The 20,546-nt window shown below is 41.5% G+C and overlaps 1 protein-coding gene across 1 annotated transcript in view; it reads right to left on the bottom strand.

Moving 5' to 3' along the window:
- LOC311237249 (C-C chemokine receptor type 4-like) overlaps positions 1–20,304 on the bottom strand; it is a gene marked incomplete at both ends in the record, with an annotated part of 37,932 nt that extends 17,628 nt beyond the window's left edge. The window contains 2 exons of the mRNA XM_084325056.1: positions 1,685–1,843; positions 20,298–20,304. Of these exons, the coding sequence (XP_084181182.1) occupies positions 1,685–1,843; positions 20,298–20,304 (166 nt within the window). The remainder of the gene's footprint in view (positions 1–1,684; positions 1,844–20,297) is intronic.
- Positions 20,305–20,546: the final 242 nt, after the last annotated feature.

Below are 20,546 nucleotides of genomic sequence, written 5' to 3'. Positions count from 1 at the left end.
AATCAGACGCATCCTCAACCGGCTCCAGCAACTCACCAAAACCAGGCCGTTCGCGTCTACAAGCCACCATCTTGCGACGGGAGCGAGCCGACGCAAAAAGTTTGCGTCTCAAATCCCCCGCAACCAGAGGAGCCGGCCGCCCAACAGCGGACGACTCCCCGGAGGCAAAGGAACCAGAGCCGGAACCAGGCCATCGCACAGGAGACGACCCTGGTGCACCAGCTCCTTGGAGAGGCAAACTATCTATCGGACGCCTACCGGGCGCGGCTGCCGACCACGAAAGAGGCCTCAACCCCTCTCCAAGACGCACGACAGAGGAGGCAATGGAGAACCGCTGGTGAAGGGTGACGTTGCTAGCGCGACCCTCCGAGGTAAACATTATGACTTAGCTTTTTTCTTTTAAAATGTATGATAGAAAGAAAAAAGCAAGAAAAAATGTATACACGTATCAACTTTCTTCAACTAACAACCTCGTCAAGTGGGGTATATACCAAGGCACTTCCTTGTGGTAAAAGTGAAGAAGGAGGCGAGTAGGTGACCACACACCTGCTTATGAAGGTAAGCGGATAGGGGTGTGGCCAGACGGATGTCGGTATGTAAAGGTACATTGTGGATTTTTTATTCAGTGCTGTGCACGAAGTGAGGTTAGTGCAGAATGACGCTGAGCGGAAGCCAGTATGATATAGAACCCCTCTTAACTCTTTCTCTGCCATACACAGGATTTCTCGAGTTATCTCGCCATGCGCTGAGCGACAAAACCCAAGAAAAGTCGGGTTTTCGATCGTTTTCATAGTTTTTTCTTTTATTAAATTTTTGTATTCTATACAGTCTCACGGACCTCTATGTTACCGTTGAAAGCCATACTGAGACCCCGAGAGTGCAATACCGGCCAGATCCTGCTAGGTGGCAGTATCGCCTACCCTTTGAAACCATGTTCCAGACTGTGTGTCACATCTAATGTCGTCCGGGCGGAGAATTTAGACCAAACCAAGTAAATCGCTTCATGCGAGCACTTTGAAACGCGTTCAGCACACTTGAGGCATATCTTGTGAAGTTGTGCCACTTCATGTCAGGGACCCGATCGACAACAATACTGGAAATCACGATCAGACAATTGGAATATTCTTTTTGGAATAACTCCGATCAAAGGTAAGGACTATCTGACGTCAAATCCACCTTGATCCTACAATGATTTCACATCAATCCAGCCGATCAACGTATGTAATATTAAAAATGAATGCCATTGCTGGTGATCAGAGCATCAAAAAACTACCCCACCCCCCTTTGATGCATTCATGGTGAAACATAATACCTATTATATATCTTTGATTTGGAAACAGTAGCGTGTCCAGGCGAGAAACGCGAACGAATACATGAAAACATTTATTCTTTCTTACATGTTGGACGAGGGATAGTTACTGTCAAATGAGCCATAGTATTGTCTCCATAGCTATAATATAGAATATAGATATAGCCCTGCAAACACTGCAACGCACAGTGAAAATCCCTATATTTTAAAGCGTGGCCCATTGACTACAAGGATGGATAAAACGGCTGGCGCTGAAAGTGTTAAAATAACATAACCAATGTCCCCACAACGACAACAAAAATAGTTTTCATCACATGTGGGTACATTTAGTCCCCACAACAGTAGGAAAACAAGGACACACACACACACACTTACCTATGAAGCCAATGATGATGATTAAGCTGTAGAGAGTTGGCAGGAACACCCTGCCAAACTCCTGGCTGCTGTTCTTCGATGGTACAGGTGATACGACGTTGAAGTCTCCATTGAAATAGTCACCATATGGGTCGATTTCGGTTTTGTTTTCGGGCCAATCTGTTAGATTAGATTAGATTAAAATGTATTGTCATCATGCAGCACAAGTACAGTACAACGTAAAGAAGTTTGGCGTCCAACCAGAGTGCAAATGTAACAGCAAAGTGCAACAGTAATATATACAATGTACAGGTGATTAAACTGGGTATAAAGTATATAAATGAGTACTACTGAGTAATAGTGCTAATCAGATGTATGTACAGAGTTGTACTATTAATATGTACAGTGATGCAGGTATAAAGACACTATGGTAGTAAGTCATACTGGCCAGCAGCGTAACTAGTAAGAGTAGGTAAGGGATATGTATACGGATATAGATATAGTATCTACAGATACTGTATGTAAAAATTATTATATGCAGGTATGTACAGACAGATGTGGATATATATATATGGTAAGAATAAAGATATATAGAAACTCAATGTCTATTTATAAAGACTATAATTTATTTGAAACTTAGTAGAGTAGATTTCCTGCGCATTCATATTTTACAGACAGTGGTATCTTCTATTTACATTTCAAGCATTTGATGCTCGTATCCAGATGAGAGTACAGGAAGTGCAACAGCCAAGCTCAAATTCTAGTACCACAATTGCAGCAAGTAATAATAATAAACTTTATTTGACTTGTACGGCACCTTTCATACAAGAATTGCAGCCCAAAGTGCTTCACAGCAAAACATGCAGTAAAATAAACATAAAATGAGCATAGAAATAGAATAAAAGAATAAGAGCAACGTCGAAAATAGGAAAAGTGATCAAAAGCAATGCAGACGATAACGGTACAACAAAGGAAAACAATAGAAGGCATAGAGATGGCAACATAAACAACAATAAAATAGCTCTCATTTACAATAATCACAGTGTGGATGTAATGAGTGTAAAGTGGGCAGAATGATCTAGCTTCCCTAATGTCCATAGGCAGGGTGATCCGTAGCTTTATCTAGCCTCCCTAATGTCCATAGGCAGGGTGATCCATAGCTTTATCTAGCCTCCCTAATGTCCATAGGCAGGGTGATCCGTAGCTTTATCTAGCCTCCCTAATGTCCATAGGCAGGGTGATCCGTAGCTTTATCTAGCCTCCCTAATGTCCATAGGCAGGGTGATCCGTAGCTTTATCTAGCCTCCCTAATGTCCATAGGCAGGGTGATCCGTAGCTTTATCTAGCCTCCCTAATGTCCATAGGCAGGGTGATCCGTAGCTTTATCTAGCCTCCCTAATGTTCATAGGCAGGGTGATCCGTAGCTTTATCTAGCCTCCCTAATGTTCATAGGCAGGGTGATCCGTAGCTTTATCTAGCCTCCCTAATGTCCATAGGCAGGGTGATCCATAGCTTTATCTAGCCTCCCTAATATCCATAGGCAGGGTGATCCATAGCTGAATGAATGAATGAATGAATGAATGAATGAATGAATGAATGAATGAATGAATGAATGAATGAATGAATGAATGAATGAATGAATGAATGAATGAATTAATGAATGAATGAATGAATGAATGAATGAATGAATGAATGAAAACTTTATTTAACAGATTGCAGAATGGGTACAATACAGTACGGCTCAATACACACAATTGTTAAGGGGATGCAGACCAGAGAAAGACGTTTGTCTTGTTTACATCAGGGTCCCCCATTTTCAATTCATAGTGACATTTATGACATACACAACATACATGACATCATGACATTTATGGCATAGGGACATACATGACATACAGGTATTTAGAACTGTTACATTTGTGACATATACGATATGCAAATATACAGTACTGTTACCCATAGATCCTGACAGAGTATATACATATGATGGGGAGGAGACTGTACATTAGGAGGGGGTGGGTGGGTGGGAGAGAAATATACATACGGTGTGGAGGGAATATATACATACGGTGGGGAGGAGATTAGGAGGGGGTGGGTGGGTGGGAGAAAAATATACATACAGTGGGGATAGAAATATACATGCGGTGGGGAGGAGACTGTCTACTAGGAGGGGGTGGGGGGGTTTGGACATTTACGGTGGCCAGTTTCGAATAGCAGCCTCCCGTAGGTGCTCTTTAAGAGCGGTTTTGAATGTGGGCAGGGATTCACATTCCTTTACAGCTTTGGGTAGGGCGTTCCACATTGATGTGGCATAATTGCAAAGCGTGTTTAGTCCCTTGTTTGAGCTTTGGTGTGTAATTAGCAACGGCTGCATCCTCTTTTGGCTGCTGTTGGGAACCTTCAATAAACCAGTAGTAGATGATCGTAGTGTTCTTGGCACATAGTTGACAAGGGAATTGGCAATGTAGCTTACAGTAGTCCTGTTCCATTTAGTGCTTTGTAAGGAGGAGGCGTATATAAGAATTACTAATTAGAATACTAAGAATAACTAATACTTTATGGTTATCTGTACTTTAGACAGACATAGGTGAAGGTTTACTAAAACTGATATAGGTACTACTATATATTTATAAGACTTGGTTCATTTCCAAGTAGGGATGCCCCGATCACGTTTTTTGCCACCGATACCGATCACCGATCGTCTATGAGCCATATCGGCCGATACCGATCGTTTTTGGTTTTATAAAAAAAAATATATATATATATATATATACTTTATTAATATTTTTTTAAATATATATATTATATAATTATACTTGTAGTTGTATTATCTGCGAGACATCAAAATGCTCGCTATCTGCAAACAGCTCCACTGTCTGTGTGTATACTCTGCTTTGGTCAAATCACATTCAGCATGCCCTCAGCAGGGTATATCTGCGGCTCTGCAGATATACCCTACTCCCTCAGCTAGCCCCTTTCTTGACTGTGATGCAAGCCAGGAGCTCGAATACGCATCGAATCAATGTTATAAGACATTGATATCAGGAGCTATCTGTAGCTATTGCTAGCCGGCTAGATAACGTTAAGACAACGCCTCAGTGAACTATTTAGTTTACTTGGTCATTCCGTGTAAACAGGGAGCTAACGTGAGCTAACGTGAGCTACCGAGCTAACAGAGGTATCATGCACTACTAGACTATTGCTGGAGCATTTGTTGATATTAACATGAGCAAGCACACACTCATGCTGCACACGCCCACACTTATGGCCACTAAGGAAAGGTCACTTTAAGAATAGTATAGTATAACTGAGATTGTATAATATAGCATGTACAGAAAGACCCAGTGCCTCATCCGTAGCTAACAGTGTATTGCACTACCACAGGACCTAGCATGTCCTACCATGCTCTGTAAATACTTATGTACATATACCGATATGCCCTTCTCTGTTTACTTGTTTTATTGCACAATGTCGTTCTATTGGATTCTATTATATGTTATTACTATTGTATTATGCACATTGTTGCAGGCAAGACCACCCGCATTTCATTGTATACTCGTATGCCGTGACAAATAAAATTCTTGACTTGGCTTGACTTGATATCAGGAGCTATCAGTAGCTCGCCAGCTAGATACCGTTAGACAATGCCTCATGTATTAAACTAAAAGTGAATAGTTGACTGGGTCGTTTTGTTTAAACAGTAACGATAGCTAGGTAGCTAACGTTAGCTCACAGAGGTCGCATGCACTAGAGCAGACTATTGCTGGAGCTTGTTGACACAGGTTTGGGAGGGGTAGGGGGAGGAGGGGCAGGAGGAGGGGCAGGAGGAGGGGCCGTGCACTGCAGCTCTGTGTGCTTGAGAGAGTCAGCGAGTGAGATCTCCGCTAAGAATTGGATCATGTTTTTCGATCGGTTTTCACGATCGGCGAAAATAAAGCATTATCGGAATTCACCGATCTCATATTTATACTGAATATCGGCCGATACCGATCGCTGGCCGATCAATCGGGGCATCCCTATTTCCAAGTAATTCTTACTGCTTGATGATATAATGTAAGATAAAATAAGGTTGTCATAGAAGAGGCATGCAGGAGGGGGAGGGGAGGTACAGGTATGGGCAGGGTAATAGTAGAAAGACACAAGTATAGGTAATACAATTTGATCTGAATATAAAAATATGAGAAGAATAAACGGTGTAAGCAAAGGTGCAGGTGGGGGTCTGTATGCAACTAGGCTGGTAAAGATATGCCTTCTAAAATGTCTATGTTCGGAGGCAGCTTCCAGGGGAAGTACATACACCGGAAATTCTACTCCACAGACACTTTCGGCAGTAGTTCTTTACCAGGCTTTATCTCACGGAGATAAAACTGGGAAGGAGGTTAGTATGCAACCTCGAGGAGGTATCAGGCTGAGATTAAAAAGAGCTGCTTACCGCCCAGCAATTCCATCCATCTTTCTGGCGAATGCACGTTCGTTGGAGGGTAGGATGGATGACTTGATGGCGAGGGTCCGCTTCCAACGGGAGATGAGAGACATCAACATCATGTGTTTCACGGAAACATGGCTCAAGTCAGCGACTCCGGACAACAGCGTCTCTCCCTCGGATGCCTTCACCGTACTACGTGCAGACCGCACAGCAGCCTCTGGAAAGAGCGTCGGTGGTGGGGTCTGCCTCCTCACGAACAATGTCTGGGTAAATCCCAAAGAAGTACATGTTCTCTCGAGCTCATGCTCCCCGGACATGGAACATCTTTCAATCCTGTGCCGCCCGTTCCACCTCCCCCGGGAGTTTACCGCGGTCATCATGACCGCCGTATATATCCCCCCACAGGCGAATACTGGCAAAGCGCTGGTGGAACTACATGATCACCTCAATAAACACCAGATCAAACACCCAGACGCAGCGACGATCGTGGCTGGTGATTTCAACCAGGCGAATCTGAAGAAAGTGATGCCGTCCTTTTTTCAGCACATCGCCTGCTCCACGAGAGGGAGGAACACACTCGACCACTGTTATACCCCGCTCAGAGCCGGCTACAAGGCGGTAGCGGCACCGCCATTGACAGGGTCTACAAGCTCGAGCGATCACGACTCCATCTTGTTATTCCCTGCCTACAAACAAATATCACGTGACGCTGTCGTGTCACGTGAGACAAAGAAATGGTCTGACGAATCAGAGGCCACGCTCCGGGACGTGCTCGCAGACACGGATTGGAATATGTTCCAAGGTAGCGCCAGTGACGTCAGCGAGCTCGCAGACACCGTGGTGAGCTACATTACAACAATAGCTGATAGTATTGTCCCCACGAAAAAGGTGCGCGTTTTCCCAAACCAGAAACCGTGGGTGGACAGTACTATTAGAGCAGCTCTGAACTCTCGCACCACTGCTTACAACCTGGGCAGAGAGTCAGGAAACATGGAGGAGTATAAGGCTTCAGTCTATACTCTGCGCAAGGCTGTTAAACTTGCTAAGAGGACATATGCTGATAAACTGGAGACACAAATGGCACAAAACGACACAAGAGGCTTATGGCGGGGACTGAAGACAATAACTGACTACAAAGTCAGCGCCCCCTCAATGGGGAGCGACGACGCCCCTCTCTACTCTTTCTACGCTCGGTTTGGTGTAGACAGTGGCGCTGCTAGCTCTCCGGCTAGTGACGTCACTGGCGCGCCGGCTGTTGTGGAGGGGGGGGGGGCAACCGCGGGGGGGGGGGGGCGGGGACGCTCTCTCGTTGTCGGAACACAGTGTGAGAAGAGCATTTATGCAGGTGAACACCAGGAAAGCGGCAGGCCCAGATGGTATAACAGGACGTATACTTAAGTCCTGTGCCAACCAGCTAGCCCCGGTGTTCACCGCCATATTTAATCAATCCCTGGCGGAGTCAGTGTAGTCCCTGCCTGCTTCAAGATGTCTACCATCATCCCTGTACCGAAGAATCCCTCCCCAACATGTCTCAATGACTACAGACCGGTGGCACTCACCTCTGTGGTCATGAAATGTTTCGAGAGGCTGGTCAAGGACCACATTTGTGCCTCCCTCCCCAGTGATATGGACCCTATGCAATTTGCATACAGGACAAACAGGTCCACTGACGACGCGGTCTCCCAGGTACTGCACAGCACCCTCTCTCACCTTGACCGACAGAAGGGGGGCTATGTGAGACTGTTGTTCATTGACTACAGCTCAGCGTTCAACACCATAGTCCCCACCAGACTGGTGGACAAGCTGATCGAGCTGGGTCTGAGCTCTGCCCTGAGCGCCTGGGTACTGGACTTTCTGAGTGAAAGACCCCAGGCGGTCAGGGTGGGGGGTCAGACCTCCAACACCATCACCCTGAGCATCGGGTCCCCCCAGGGCTGTGTTCTGAGCCCCCTGCTGTACTCACTCTACACACACGATTGTGTGGCCAAGTTCAGCTCCAACTCCATAGTGAAGTTCGCAGACGACACAGTGGTGGTGGGGCTGATCTCGGACAACGACGAGAAGGCCTACCGGGAGGAGGTTGAGGTACTGGAACGCTGGTGCCAGGACAACAGCCTGCTCCTGAACATTGGTAAAACCAAGGAGCTGATCGTGGATTATAGGAAAGGACAGCAGGAGACACACACACCACTGATGATAAACGGGGCTACCGTGGACAGGGTGAGCAGCTTTAAGTACCTGGGGGTCCACATCTCAGAGGATCTGACATGGTCAACACACATAGACACAGTTGTAAAAAAGGCGAAGCAGCGCCTCTACCACCTGAGACAGTTAAGGAAGTTCAGAGTATCGGGGAAGATACTCCAGTCCTTCTACTCCGGAGCTGTAGAGAGCATCTTGACTGGAAACATCACTGCCTGGTATGGAAACAGCACGGCACAGGACAAGAAGGCCCTACAGAGAGTGGTACGCTCAGCCGAGCGTACCACGGGTATTGCACTACCTCCCCTGCAGGTTCTATACAACAAGAGGTGCAAATCCAGAGCCTGCAGAATAATGAAAGACCCCCACCACCCCAATAACAGCCTGTTCCAGCTGCTGAGGTCAGGCAGATGCCTGCAAACCCCAGCTACTAGGACAGAGAGGCTTAGGCTCAGCTTCTTCCCCCAGGCCATCAGAGCCTTGAACAATGAACACTGAGTGCCACAGAACACTGATCTATCCACACACAAGCACACATGAGCACACACACGACACGCACACTGTGCACGCTCACACACCAGCAGCCACTTTAACACTTTAACATGAGCAGACACACACTCATGCCGCACACGCCCACACTTATGGCCAAAAAGGAAAGGTCACTTTAATATTAGTATAACAACAGTAACAGTGTATTGCACTACCTAAGCTACCTAGCATGTCCTATATGCCCTGTAAATAACTATGTACAGATACCGAGATGTCCCACCATGTTACCTGTTACCTGTTTATTGCACAATGTTGTTTTTTATTGGATTCTATTACATGTTGTACCACTGTATTGCACATCGTTGCGGGCAAGACCACCCGCATTTCATTGTATACTTGTATGCCGTGACAAATAAAACTCTTGACTTGACTTGACTTGACTTGAACCTGCTTTAGGTACCAGATGGGTGGTGTTTACCGCATTGGGTCAATTTAGAAAGGTCACCGTGTCTGATAAAGGGTCAATCTCAGAAAAGTATAGAACACTATATTGACTTTCAAAGAGTCAAACTTACTGATGCTTGTTGCATTATGTGACGAACTCTGCCTATATGTGGTCCTCCAATCAGGATACACCAAATTCTTCAGACGAAGAACCATAATAAGTCTGCTTGGATTCAAAGTCCAAATCACTTAGAATGTGACAAATCGCCTGAAAGTAGCCGACCTCTGCTGTGTTTAACTATAGACCACTACACTTCCGCGTTACATTGAAATCGGGGAGGAGATTGCGGGGGGGGGAATGAATGAATGTGGACGAGAGCCTTGACATTAAGTGATTGCAGATACGGCTGTGGGGGTGCTAGAGACATGATCGAATAGACTTGTATGCGCCTGACTCTCCTGAACACGGCGCGAGACATTCCTAATCGATCAGAACTAAATTGGCAGCGAAAAAGACAGTTTTTAAGCATCGATTCCCCATGCACATGCGCAGATTGGCCACAGAGTGTGACGCAACTTTTAAACATAGATTTTTAGCAAGTAGTAGTTTTCATTTGATCCTATATAATTGTTCATTCACCGATTTGTGGATTTTAGTGTCTTGAAAGGCGCATTATAAATAAAATGCATTATTATTATTATTATCATCCAGGAGGGAAAAGACACTTTGGATAGTAGGGACTGCATCTCTGCCTGTCCTGGCCAGGAAACACTTTGCAACTGTGATCTCCTCTGGCAGTAGTTGGATATTGTAATGTGTGGCGAGGGGTTGCAGTAATTCCACTGAGAGAAACTGGTCTGAGGCTGGATAACATGCCTGTATGCCTCTCATACGTGGTTCTCCAACTCATGAGAACCTGCTCTCAAGCTCTTGCAGCATTCTGTCGAGGACTGGATAGAACAGTCTCTGTCTCAGCTGATCTCCATGAGGTCTGAGCTTGTGCCACAAGATGACTCAACTACATACTCATCCATAATTTTCTGCTTCCTCCTTTGGCTGGTAGTATGTTCCTCAATCCCAAGGCCATTACATATGGCCTTTGTCCTGTCATACATGTCCACTGCCATCTCTGAGGTGCGATAACCTTTGAGTGTGTCCTGCAGTGCACTGTGCTTTTAAATAGTACAGATAGGTATTGAAGATGTGCACTTTAACGCAGCAGCACCTGGAGCCATCCATACCCATGTCCAGTGTCCACTGACAAAGACATGCTCATGATACTGTGATAAACTATAATAAGCTTTAATCAAACCCTGGTTCATTTCCTCGGATAGTCCGGTTGGTTTGGGGTGGTGTGAAAGCTCATTCACTCTTGCAAGTGAACCCTGCTGTGGTTCATTTGAGATGTGAATGCAAAGCGGACCAAAGGCAGGAAAAGACCCCAAAATCTAATCCTTTTTTTTATGAGAAGACTGAAACATTATGTATATAATTTTTTCGATTGCTTAAGCACGATTTTGAAAACAGGGCCCGGTGTTTCAAAACACTACACACAATTAGCACAACCACACACACAATTATCAGAACACCTCAGATCCTTTGCTAAATTAAACACAAACTATACACTAATTTATAAAAACTACATTTTGTTACCATATGAAACACACGTTTCATATGACTTAATTCTGTTTGAACCAGTTACACACTGCTGTGCTTAACCTAAAACACATTTAGCAATTCTACTTCTCAGTGATTAGAGTACTGTAAGTGAAGTACACAGATAATGTGCAAATATACAATAAATTCACCAAATACTACACAAGACCAATGTAGACTGATGAAAATATAATTGATTTATCTCCATATACCCAAATCAATGATGCAGACTGATGAAAAAAAAGAAATCTCTCCATATACCCAAATCAATGATGCAGACTGATGAAAATATAAATTGTCTCTCCATATAACCAAATCAGTCAACATTTCAACATGGAGAATCACAACAAAACATGTCCCAGTTTTCATGCTACTACAATGTGCATAACACAGTAAGCTCAGCAAATATCAGACAAACATAAAATACTGTATCCAGTACAGGTTAAAATTACAGTAAAACAAAAACAAAAATAGAAAAAATTTAAATAGAGTACAGAAAATACTAGACATTATCTCTTTGCCTAGCTGGATCTGGCAAGAGATTTCTTTGTTGTGATTCTCCATGTTGACAATCATGTTGACTGATTTGGGTATATGGAGAGAAAATTTACATTTTCATCAGTCTGCATCATTAGTTGTCTTGTGTAGTGTTTGGTGAATGTATTGTATATTTTCACGTTATCTGTGTACTTCACTCTCCTTCCATTTGGGTTGAAGACAGGTGAACTCACCTGCTGCATTTTTATAGTGCTTAAAACTGATTGGTGTATCTACAATTAAGCAATGGTGTGTTTGTGCATCTGATTGCTGTGTTTAACCAATTGGCTCATATGTGTGGTAATTTGACATTCTGTGTCTAATGTAATGCAAGTGTGTTTAGTGTTTTGCAAATCACTGTGTGTATTGTTTTGCAAAAAGTGTGAGGCTGACTTTGTGCGTATAGGGGTGCAAATCTGGGCCTATGTTTTGCTCCTTGAGTGTAAGGTTTTGATAATTGTGTAATACTTTTGATTTGAGTGTTTATGCAATCGAAGAAAACTGTAAAGACTAGAGATGAACTGTTTATTTCTTTTGTACATAGGCTGTGCATAATGTTTGTTTGTTTATTTGCTTATGTGTATGATTCTTAACTGTGTTTTTATTTTGTTATTGGTGTATATGTGTGTGTGTATGTATGTATGTATATGTATATATATATATGTATGTATGTATGTATGTATGTATGTATGTATGTATGTATGTATGTATGTATGTATGTATGTATGTATGTATGTATGTATGTATGTATGTATGTATGTATGTATGTATGTATGTATGTATGTATGTGTATATATGTATATTTGTACTCTTGTTGGGGTCTCTTGGACCATATCAATGTTTTATCTGGCTAAATAAAGGTTAAATAAATAAATAAGAAACTGATGATTTGGTCCTGTTAACTTTGAATTTTCTATGGGGACTGCCCAGATCCCTCTCATGGACCTGGACCTCACTTTAAAAAACTCTAATCTAGTTCTTCAGTATTCGTCTCTAATTACTCTAAAATTGCCACCCCCCCAGGCTGAAGCCCCCAATGTTTTCTAACCCTAAAAACGATGTACACCTGCATATAACCCGTTGCTTTGTATGATAGCATGTACTATAATGCTGTATATATATACCATACTGTATATATATATATTTATTCTCACCGCATATATACCTATCCTCACCTGTATGTACTTACCTGCACATAGACCCTTATATTATATCTGTACACAGGCCTGGACTGGCCATCGGGAGCACTGGAGTTTTCAACAATGCTTTTCAAGTTATCTGTACATATCCTACTCTTACTAGTTACGCTGCTGGCCAGTAGTAGTCATACTGTTTCTATTTATATAAATATAATACAACTCTGTACATACATCTGACTAGCACTACACTTTGTATATTTTGTACCCAGTTTAATCACCTGTACATTGTATATTGCTGTTGCACTTTACTGCTACATTTGCACTCTGGTTGGATGCTAAACTTCTTTTTCGTTGTACTGTACTTGTGCTGTATAATGACAATACATTTGAGTATATATATACACACACACACATACATACTGTATATAATTTCTAGTAGGCACTGTCTACCCTCTGCAATCATAGTCACACAGTCTATTCTGTGTGGTGTCCAACATCTACAAACACACGCACACACACATGCACACGCACACGCGCGTTTCTGTGTGAAACCAAAAAACAAGAAATATGAAAGATGAATATACAAAGATAGCATTTCAATTATGCTGTAAAACCAATAAACAAAAGAAATGTAAGCTACAATAACAATTAGTGATAAATAGGCTATACCAAGACTTTATTTTAATGATAGTGTAAGCTGTTTCATATGTGTATACTCAGAGCTAATTATATTGTTATATTGTTTACACTGCCTATTTTAACTTTTCTACTGTACTATAATTGTATTACCTGTATTATGTTTACTATTACCATGTACCTGTACCTCCCCTCCCCCATGCTGCTATGATGCCTGAATTTCCCCAAAAGGATCAATAAAGGAATATTCCACACTGTGGAACTCCCTCTCCCCTACCATCCGAGGCTCCGACACCATCAACCTCTCCAAAACACACCTAAAAACACACCTGGGCCCCGTTCCCCGTACCTGGTTCAACTAAGTCGATCAAGATGTCATTATCCAGATTCAGTTAACCCGATGTTTGAAGCCGGGATTTTCCTGTTCCTCGAAGGTGGATTCAGTCTCGTTAACTCAAGCCAGACTTGAGACCCAGGATAAATGCGCGTGCCCGCCTCAGCCGAGAAGGCAGCAAGTGTCGAGAGCAGAGATCCTGATTCTCTAGCGGCATTGATTGATTAATTGATTTAAAACTTTAGTAACATATTGCAGTACGGCTCAATCGCCTCGCCGACAAGTTAAATGCGTTATCTATAGGCTAATTTTAAGTCCCTCATTACCTCAATCAATCAGATTATATTTCTTTAAACTTGCCTGCTGGATTGAATAATCAAATGAGATCTTGCTAGCGAAAATAATTAGTAAAACTGTTATACAGAATAACGATACGGCTCCCTTACCCATTGATTGATGTATGGTCGATCTTTTACTTATCTTCTCTGTGGTGTAACGGGTTCATCTTTTGACTTTCACGCAGACGACCGGGGTTCGAAACCCAGTCGTCTCCTTCTTTTTGCAATATAGGAATAATTCAATTTGGTGCACGTTGAGAGCTATATAAAGCTATTGACATCCTCAATGCATGTAGATTTATAATATTTTAACTTAAAACCAGGCTACCTTTGCGTATAATAATTAATATTATATTCAGAAAAATTATATTGGAAACACGGGGTTTCGAACACCGGTCGCTGGGTTGCCAGGATTGAGCACTACCGCTGAGCCACTGTGCCAGATGGGATAAATTCATTGTTTATACATTAATGAACGAGAGACCCGTGTTTAGAATATTCTTTATTTTGTTGTTGTTGCACCGAGCGAGCGCCACGGTATATAACGTGCATTATTTAGGACAAAGTGAATTTAGTATCAGCATTTTGGGTCTATTTTACATTTCAAAAGACCCCTCTGGAAGAATGGAGCACAAAAACGTAATTCAGAATGGTATAACGCAGATCCTAGACTGTGGGAATAATTTCAGGAAACGCGCTGTCACTCCTTTGCGGGGGCGTGGCGATGGTTGATCCGGCGAACTTGAACTTAAACCCTGCTTTCGACCAGGCTCAAACTTTTGGATCTGTTGTCATGGTGATTTGGAAAATCCAGGTACGGGGAGCCGGAAAGTCCGGCTTAAGTCAGACTTAACCGAAAGTTATCCGGCTAACTCAGTTATCCAGGTACGGGGAACGGGGCCCTGTTCACACTTGCCTTCACGCAACACGGCCCTGCTCCCAAGTAGCCAACTCTCTTCACCCACTCCCCTCCGACTCTTTTTTTTATTTTGTTTTAATTTTCCTGTTGTTACTATAGGCTACATATATATTCATATATTATAGTCTTTTATATAGCTTCTCTTTTTTTATGTAAAGTGTCCTTGAGTCTGAGAAAGGCGCTTCTCTCTCTAAATCTAATTTATTATTATTATTATTATTATTATTATTATTATTATTATTATTATTATTATTATTATTATTATTATTATTATTATTATTATTATTATTATTATTATTATTATTATTATTATTATTATTATTATTATTATTATTATTATTATTATTATTATTATTATTATTATTATTATTATTATTATTATTATTATTATTATTATTATTATTATTATTATTATTATTATTATTATTATTATTATTATTATTATTATTATTATTATTATTATTATTATTATTATTATTATTATTATTATTATTATTATTATTATTATTATTATTATTATTATTATTATTATTATTATTATTATTATTATTATTATTATTATTATTATTATCTTATGTATGTTGACACTGAAGTTGTGATGGTGGACTTGAGCGCCCTCGTGTGGATTGTTTTGGGGAAGGGATTGATTGATTGATTGAAAACTTTATTAACAGATTGCAGAATGGGTACAATACAGTACAGCTCAATACACACAATTGTTAAGGGGATGCAGACCAGAGAAAGACTTTCGTCTTGTTTACATCAGGGTCCCCCATTTTCAATTCATCAGGGCTCATGCGCACATCGCTCCCACTTTCTGTCTGGGATTTTGGAGTAAATCAATGAGAACAGAAAAGCTGTTGTGTTGATGAGCAGATCTCGAGTCTCCCGTGTTATTTTACGCAGATAAAACTGAGACGTTAGTCGTTGGCCCCACCAAATCACAGAGGCCTGTTTGAGGACAGCTCAAATAGATACTTGTCATGTATCTCAGAGCTCCACCATAAAAAAAACGTCAATGAATGAATGAACGAATGGATGAATGAATGAATGATGAACGAATGAATGAATGAATGAATGAATGAATGAATGAATGAATGAATGAATGAATGAATGAATGAATGAATGAATTAATTAATTAATGAATTAATGAATTAATGAAAACTTTATTTAACAGATTGCAGAATGGGTACAATACAGTACGGCTCAATACACACAATTGTTAAGGGGATGCAGACCAGAGAAAGATGTTTGTCTTGTTTCCATCAGGGTCCCCCATTTTCAATTCATATTGACATTTATGACATACAGGTATTTAGTACTGATACATTTGTGACATAAACGCTATTCAAATAAATATACAGTACTGTTACCCATAGATCCTGACAGAGTACATATGATGGGGAGGGGACTGTACATTAGGAGGGGGTGGGGGGGTTTGGACATTTACGGTGGCCAGTTTCGAATTGCAGCCTCCCGTAGGTGCTCTTTTAGAGTGGTTTTGAATGTGGGTAGGGATTCACATTCCTTTACAGCTTTGGGTAGGGCGTTCCACATTGTTGTGGCATAATTGCGAAACGTATTTAGTCCCTTGTTTGAGCCGAATCTGGGTTTAACATGATTTGTTGAGCTTCCTCTGGTGTAGTGGTTGTGGTATTCACTGACCTTTGGGAAGTATTTTGACATGTACATGGGTACCTTAGTCATATAGTGTATCTTGTAGACCAGGGCCCTGTTTCATGTACGTGGTTCAACTAAGTCGATCAACATGTCCATTATCCAGCTTCAGTTAACCCGATGTTCAAAGCCGGGATTTTCCTGTTTCACAAAGGAGGATTCAGTCTCGTTAACTCAAGCCAGACTTGAGAGTCAGGCTCAAGTCAGGCTAGATGCGCGCTCCCGTTTTAGGTGGAAAGCCAGCACGTATCGATGGCAGAGACCCTGATTCTCAACGGCATTGATTGATTAATTGATTTAAGACTTTATTGACAGATTGCAATAGGCTCAATCGCCTCGCCGACAAGTTAAATGCGTTATCTATAGGCGAATTCTAAGTCCCTCATTACCTCAATCAATCAGATTATATTTCTTTAAACTTGCCTGCTGGATTGAATAATCAAATGAGATCTTGCTAGCGAAAATAACTAGTTAACTGTTATACAGAATTACGAGACGGCTTTCTTGCCCATTGATTGATGTATAGTCAATGTTAAACTTATCTCCAATGTGGTCCAACGGGTTGTTCTTTTGACTTCCACACGGACGACCCGGGTTCAAGACCGGGGTCCTTCTTTTTGCAATATAGGAATAATTCAATTTGGTGCACGTTGAGAGCTATATAAAGAATGACATCCTCAATGCATGTAGATTTATAATATTTTAACTTAAAACCAGGCTACTTTGGCGTATAATCATTCATATTATATTCAAAAAAATCATATTGGAAACGCCGGGATTAGAACCCCGGTCGCTGGATTGGCAAGCTTGAGCACTACCGCTGGGCCACTGGGCCAGATGGGAAAAATTCATTGTTTATACATTAATGAACGAGAGACCCGTGTTTAGAATATCCTTTGTTTTGAATGAAGTTTATCTCTTTATCCTCATTCATTAATGTGACGTCAACGGCTCATTCAATTTCTCAAATCCGTCAAACAGCGCATCTCATCAGACATCTTAATCCCAGTTACAATTAAAATAACCACATCATGTGTACATCGCACGAGCGAGCGCCACCGTCGCCACGGTATATATAACGTGCATTATTTAGGACAAAGTGAATTTAATATCAGCATTTTGGGTCTATTTTACATTTCAAAAGCCCCCTCTGGAAGAATGGAGCACAAAAACGTAATTCAGAATGGTATAATGCAGATCGTAGACTGTGGGAATAGTTTCAGGAAACGGGCTGTCACTTCTTTGCGGGGGCGTGGCGATAGTTCAGGCTAACTTGAACTTGAACTCTGCTTTCGACCAGGCTCAAACTTTTGGATATGTTGTCATGGTGATTTGGAAAATCCACGTACATGAAATCGGAAAGTCAGGCTAACCCAGTTATCCAGCTAAAGTTATCCGGCTAACTCAGTTATCCAGGTACAAGAAACAGGGCCCAGGCCCATTGCAAGTTGCTGTACTCTACGCCATCCTAGGTTGTCAAAGTGGGCAGGGGTGAGGTGGGTTCTAGGAGTAAGGTCAAGTAGTAGTCTGACCAGTTTGTTTTGTGATGTTTGTAATCTTGTTTTTAGCGCCTTTGAGGTGCTTTGGTACCATGAGGTGCAAGCATAGTCGTAGTACCCTTGAATGAGTGCTCCTGCCAGAGTCTTCAGGGTATTCTTGTTTACCAGAGAGGAGATCCGGTACAAGAATCTAGTTTGTTGGTTGACTTTTTTTATTACATTGGATGCCATTTTGTCACAGGAGAGATTAGCCTCTAGGATGGAACCCAGGTAGGTAATTTCATCTTTCCTTGTGACAATATTGTCACCCACTGTAACTGAGAAGCCGTCGGTCTTGCTGAGTTTGTTATTTGAACCGAAGAGAATGGACTCTGTTTTGCCCATGTGTAATGATAGTTTGTTATCAGCGAGCCATATGCAGATTTTGCCTAGTTCCGAGCTGAGGGTTTTTTCAACCTGCAACTTGTTCTTGTCAGAGACCAGCAGGGCTGAGTCGTCCGTGAACAGGAACAAGTTGCAGACACAAGCTGACGACATGTCATTTGCATAAATTAGGAACAGTAGCGGTCCTAGTATGCTTCCGATACAACTTTGTTGTTTTTTATTGATGTTATACTGTGCACAATGGTAGAATATGATGCACAGGGTACATGTCATATTCAAAGGCTGCATTATGTGGAAATAACCTCCTGTACTGATCATAAGTGGTTTTTTCCAGCCAAATTCCATTGGAACCCATTCGGCACATTTTGGGTACTTTGGGTATCCCAGATGTCCCTTTGAGTATCCGCCTGCTACTACCCTTTTTAGAACTGCTCTGGAAGCTATGTCCTTTGTTCAATTGCTTAGCTTTTTGGTAAAGTTGTTGTCAAGAAGTTGCTGAATGAGCTCAGTGGCATGTTCTCAGGTCTGGACATTGTTAGCATGGTGTTATTCACTGTCAAATATGGGGGGGGGAAACAAGCGAGGATACAAATATATTTCTCCTTTGGTTCATCACAATTTACTCATAGCATATTAACAGACACAATATTTATGACACTGGGAATACATTCCCTGAGGTCCATAGATGTTCCTAGAACATGCCAATGGCCTTGTAGAAGTGGAGCAATCTTCCTTTTTACTTGGGTATAATGTACTTTTAGGCACATTTCCGAAAATTAGGGCTAGGGCTTAACAGTATACAAAACAAAAGTACAAAATGCAAAAATGAGAGATGTAGTGCAAATATTTTAGTAATAAATAGATCAAATATTTATTACTAAAATATTTGCACAACATCTCTCATTTTTGCATTTTGTACTTTTGTTTTGTATATTGTATATTTTGGTCTTTATTCTTTTACTTTACTAATGAAGCACAATCCCAGGAGGCTCTACAGAACCAAGCATTGTAATGTACATGTAGTCACATAATCATGTACCTTATGTGACAAATAAAACAAAACTTGAACTCCCCGCGACTGCAATGATTGAAACTTGAATTAGAGAGTGATGACGTGCACGCGTGGAAAGGCTCTTGTTGTTGGTGTACTGTAATCAAAGCGCATTTCATTCGTGCGTAATGACTGCTTCAGCGCTGTTGGAGACATGCAGTTTGCCTACTTTGATGAGGATGTGGAATTTAGATCACAACACTTCCCTGCTTATATTGGTGATGTGTTGCAACGAGGTCTCGTCAGAAAACGTAAATTACTAACGCTATAATATATTTGCGTATTGTATTGAAACAATTCCAAAACAAAACATCAATGAACGTCGCGACTGGGAAGTTTCCAAGTTTTGTTTTATTTGTCACATTCACATATAAGGTGTACATTACAGTGAAATGCTTGGTTCTGTATGAGCCTCCTGAGATTGTGTTCGACAAGTGGCAGGTCTAACACAGCTCGAATAATAAAATACATACATATAAAAAAATGCATTATATATGATATGAAATTAGCTCACAGATCACATCAGCTCAAATACAAATACCTAGTCACCTGAGAGTAAAACGAGTAGTTTACTCCTAATTTCCAAATACAAATCTCTAATTTAATCGGCTGCAAGAACTAAACTGCGAGTGTTCTTCTCGAGCGCCTCTCTCTCTCTCTCTTTCTCTTTCTCTTTCTCTCTCTCTCTCTCAGCAACAGAGCGAGTTACGCTGTAACTCCTATATATTCTTTTTTTAATCCCACCTGCACATTTTGTTTAATTTGTCGCTTTGCTATTTTTTATTTTGTTTCATTGTGCAAAAAATAAATAAAAAAATAAGTTTGTAACAAATACAGTACAAATTTAAATACTAGAATATACTCAAATACTGTTTTCATCCAGGTGTGGAAAATGCACTCACCTGCCATCATGAGATAGTGACGAGCTGCTCAAGCCCCTGCAGTAGAGAAGTGCTGCTGGTATTTCCTGTGTGTCTGTTTAACATGCGGTATGCGTGTGACGTAGCTATAGGGATGGGATCTTTTTCAGAGAGAGAAAGAGAGAAGAGAAAAAACATGCTGTGCGATTCTCTGATTCTGCTTTCTAAGAAAGAGATGTTTCCTGTCCATCCTCTGGCCTCCAGTGGCTATCCAACCACCGTTTCCTGTTT

This window comes from Notolepis coatsorum, assembly GCF_963971535.1.
Source record: "Notolepis coatsorum genome assembly, chromosome: 11".
Lineage (NCBI taxonomy): Eukaryota > Metazoa > Chordata > Actinopteri > Aulopiformes > Paralepididae > Notolepis > Notolepis coatsorum.
The sequence above is the reverse complement of the archived record's forward strand: the minus strand, read 5'-3'. Positions and strand labels throughout refer to the sequence as shown.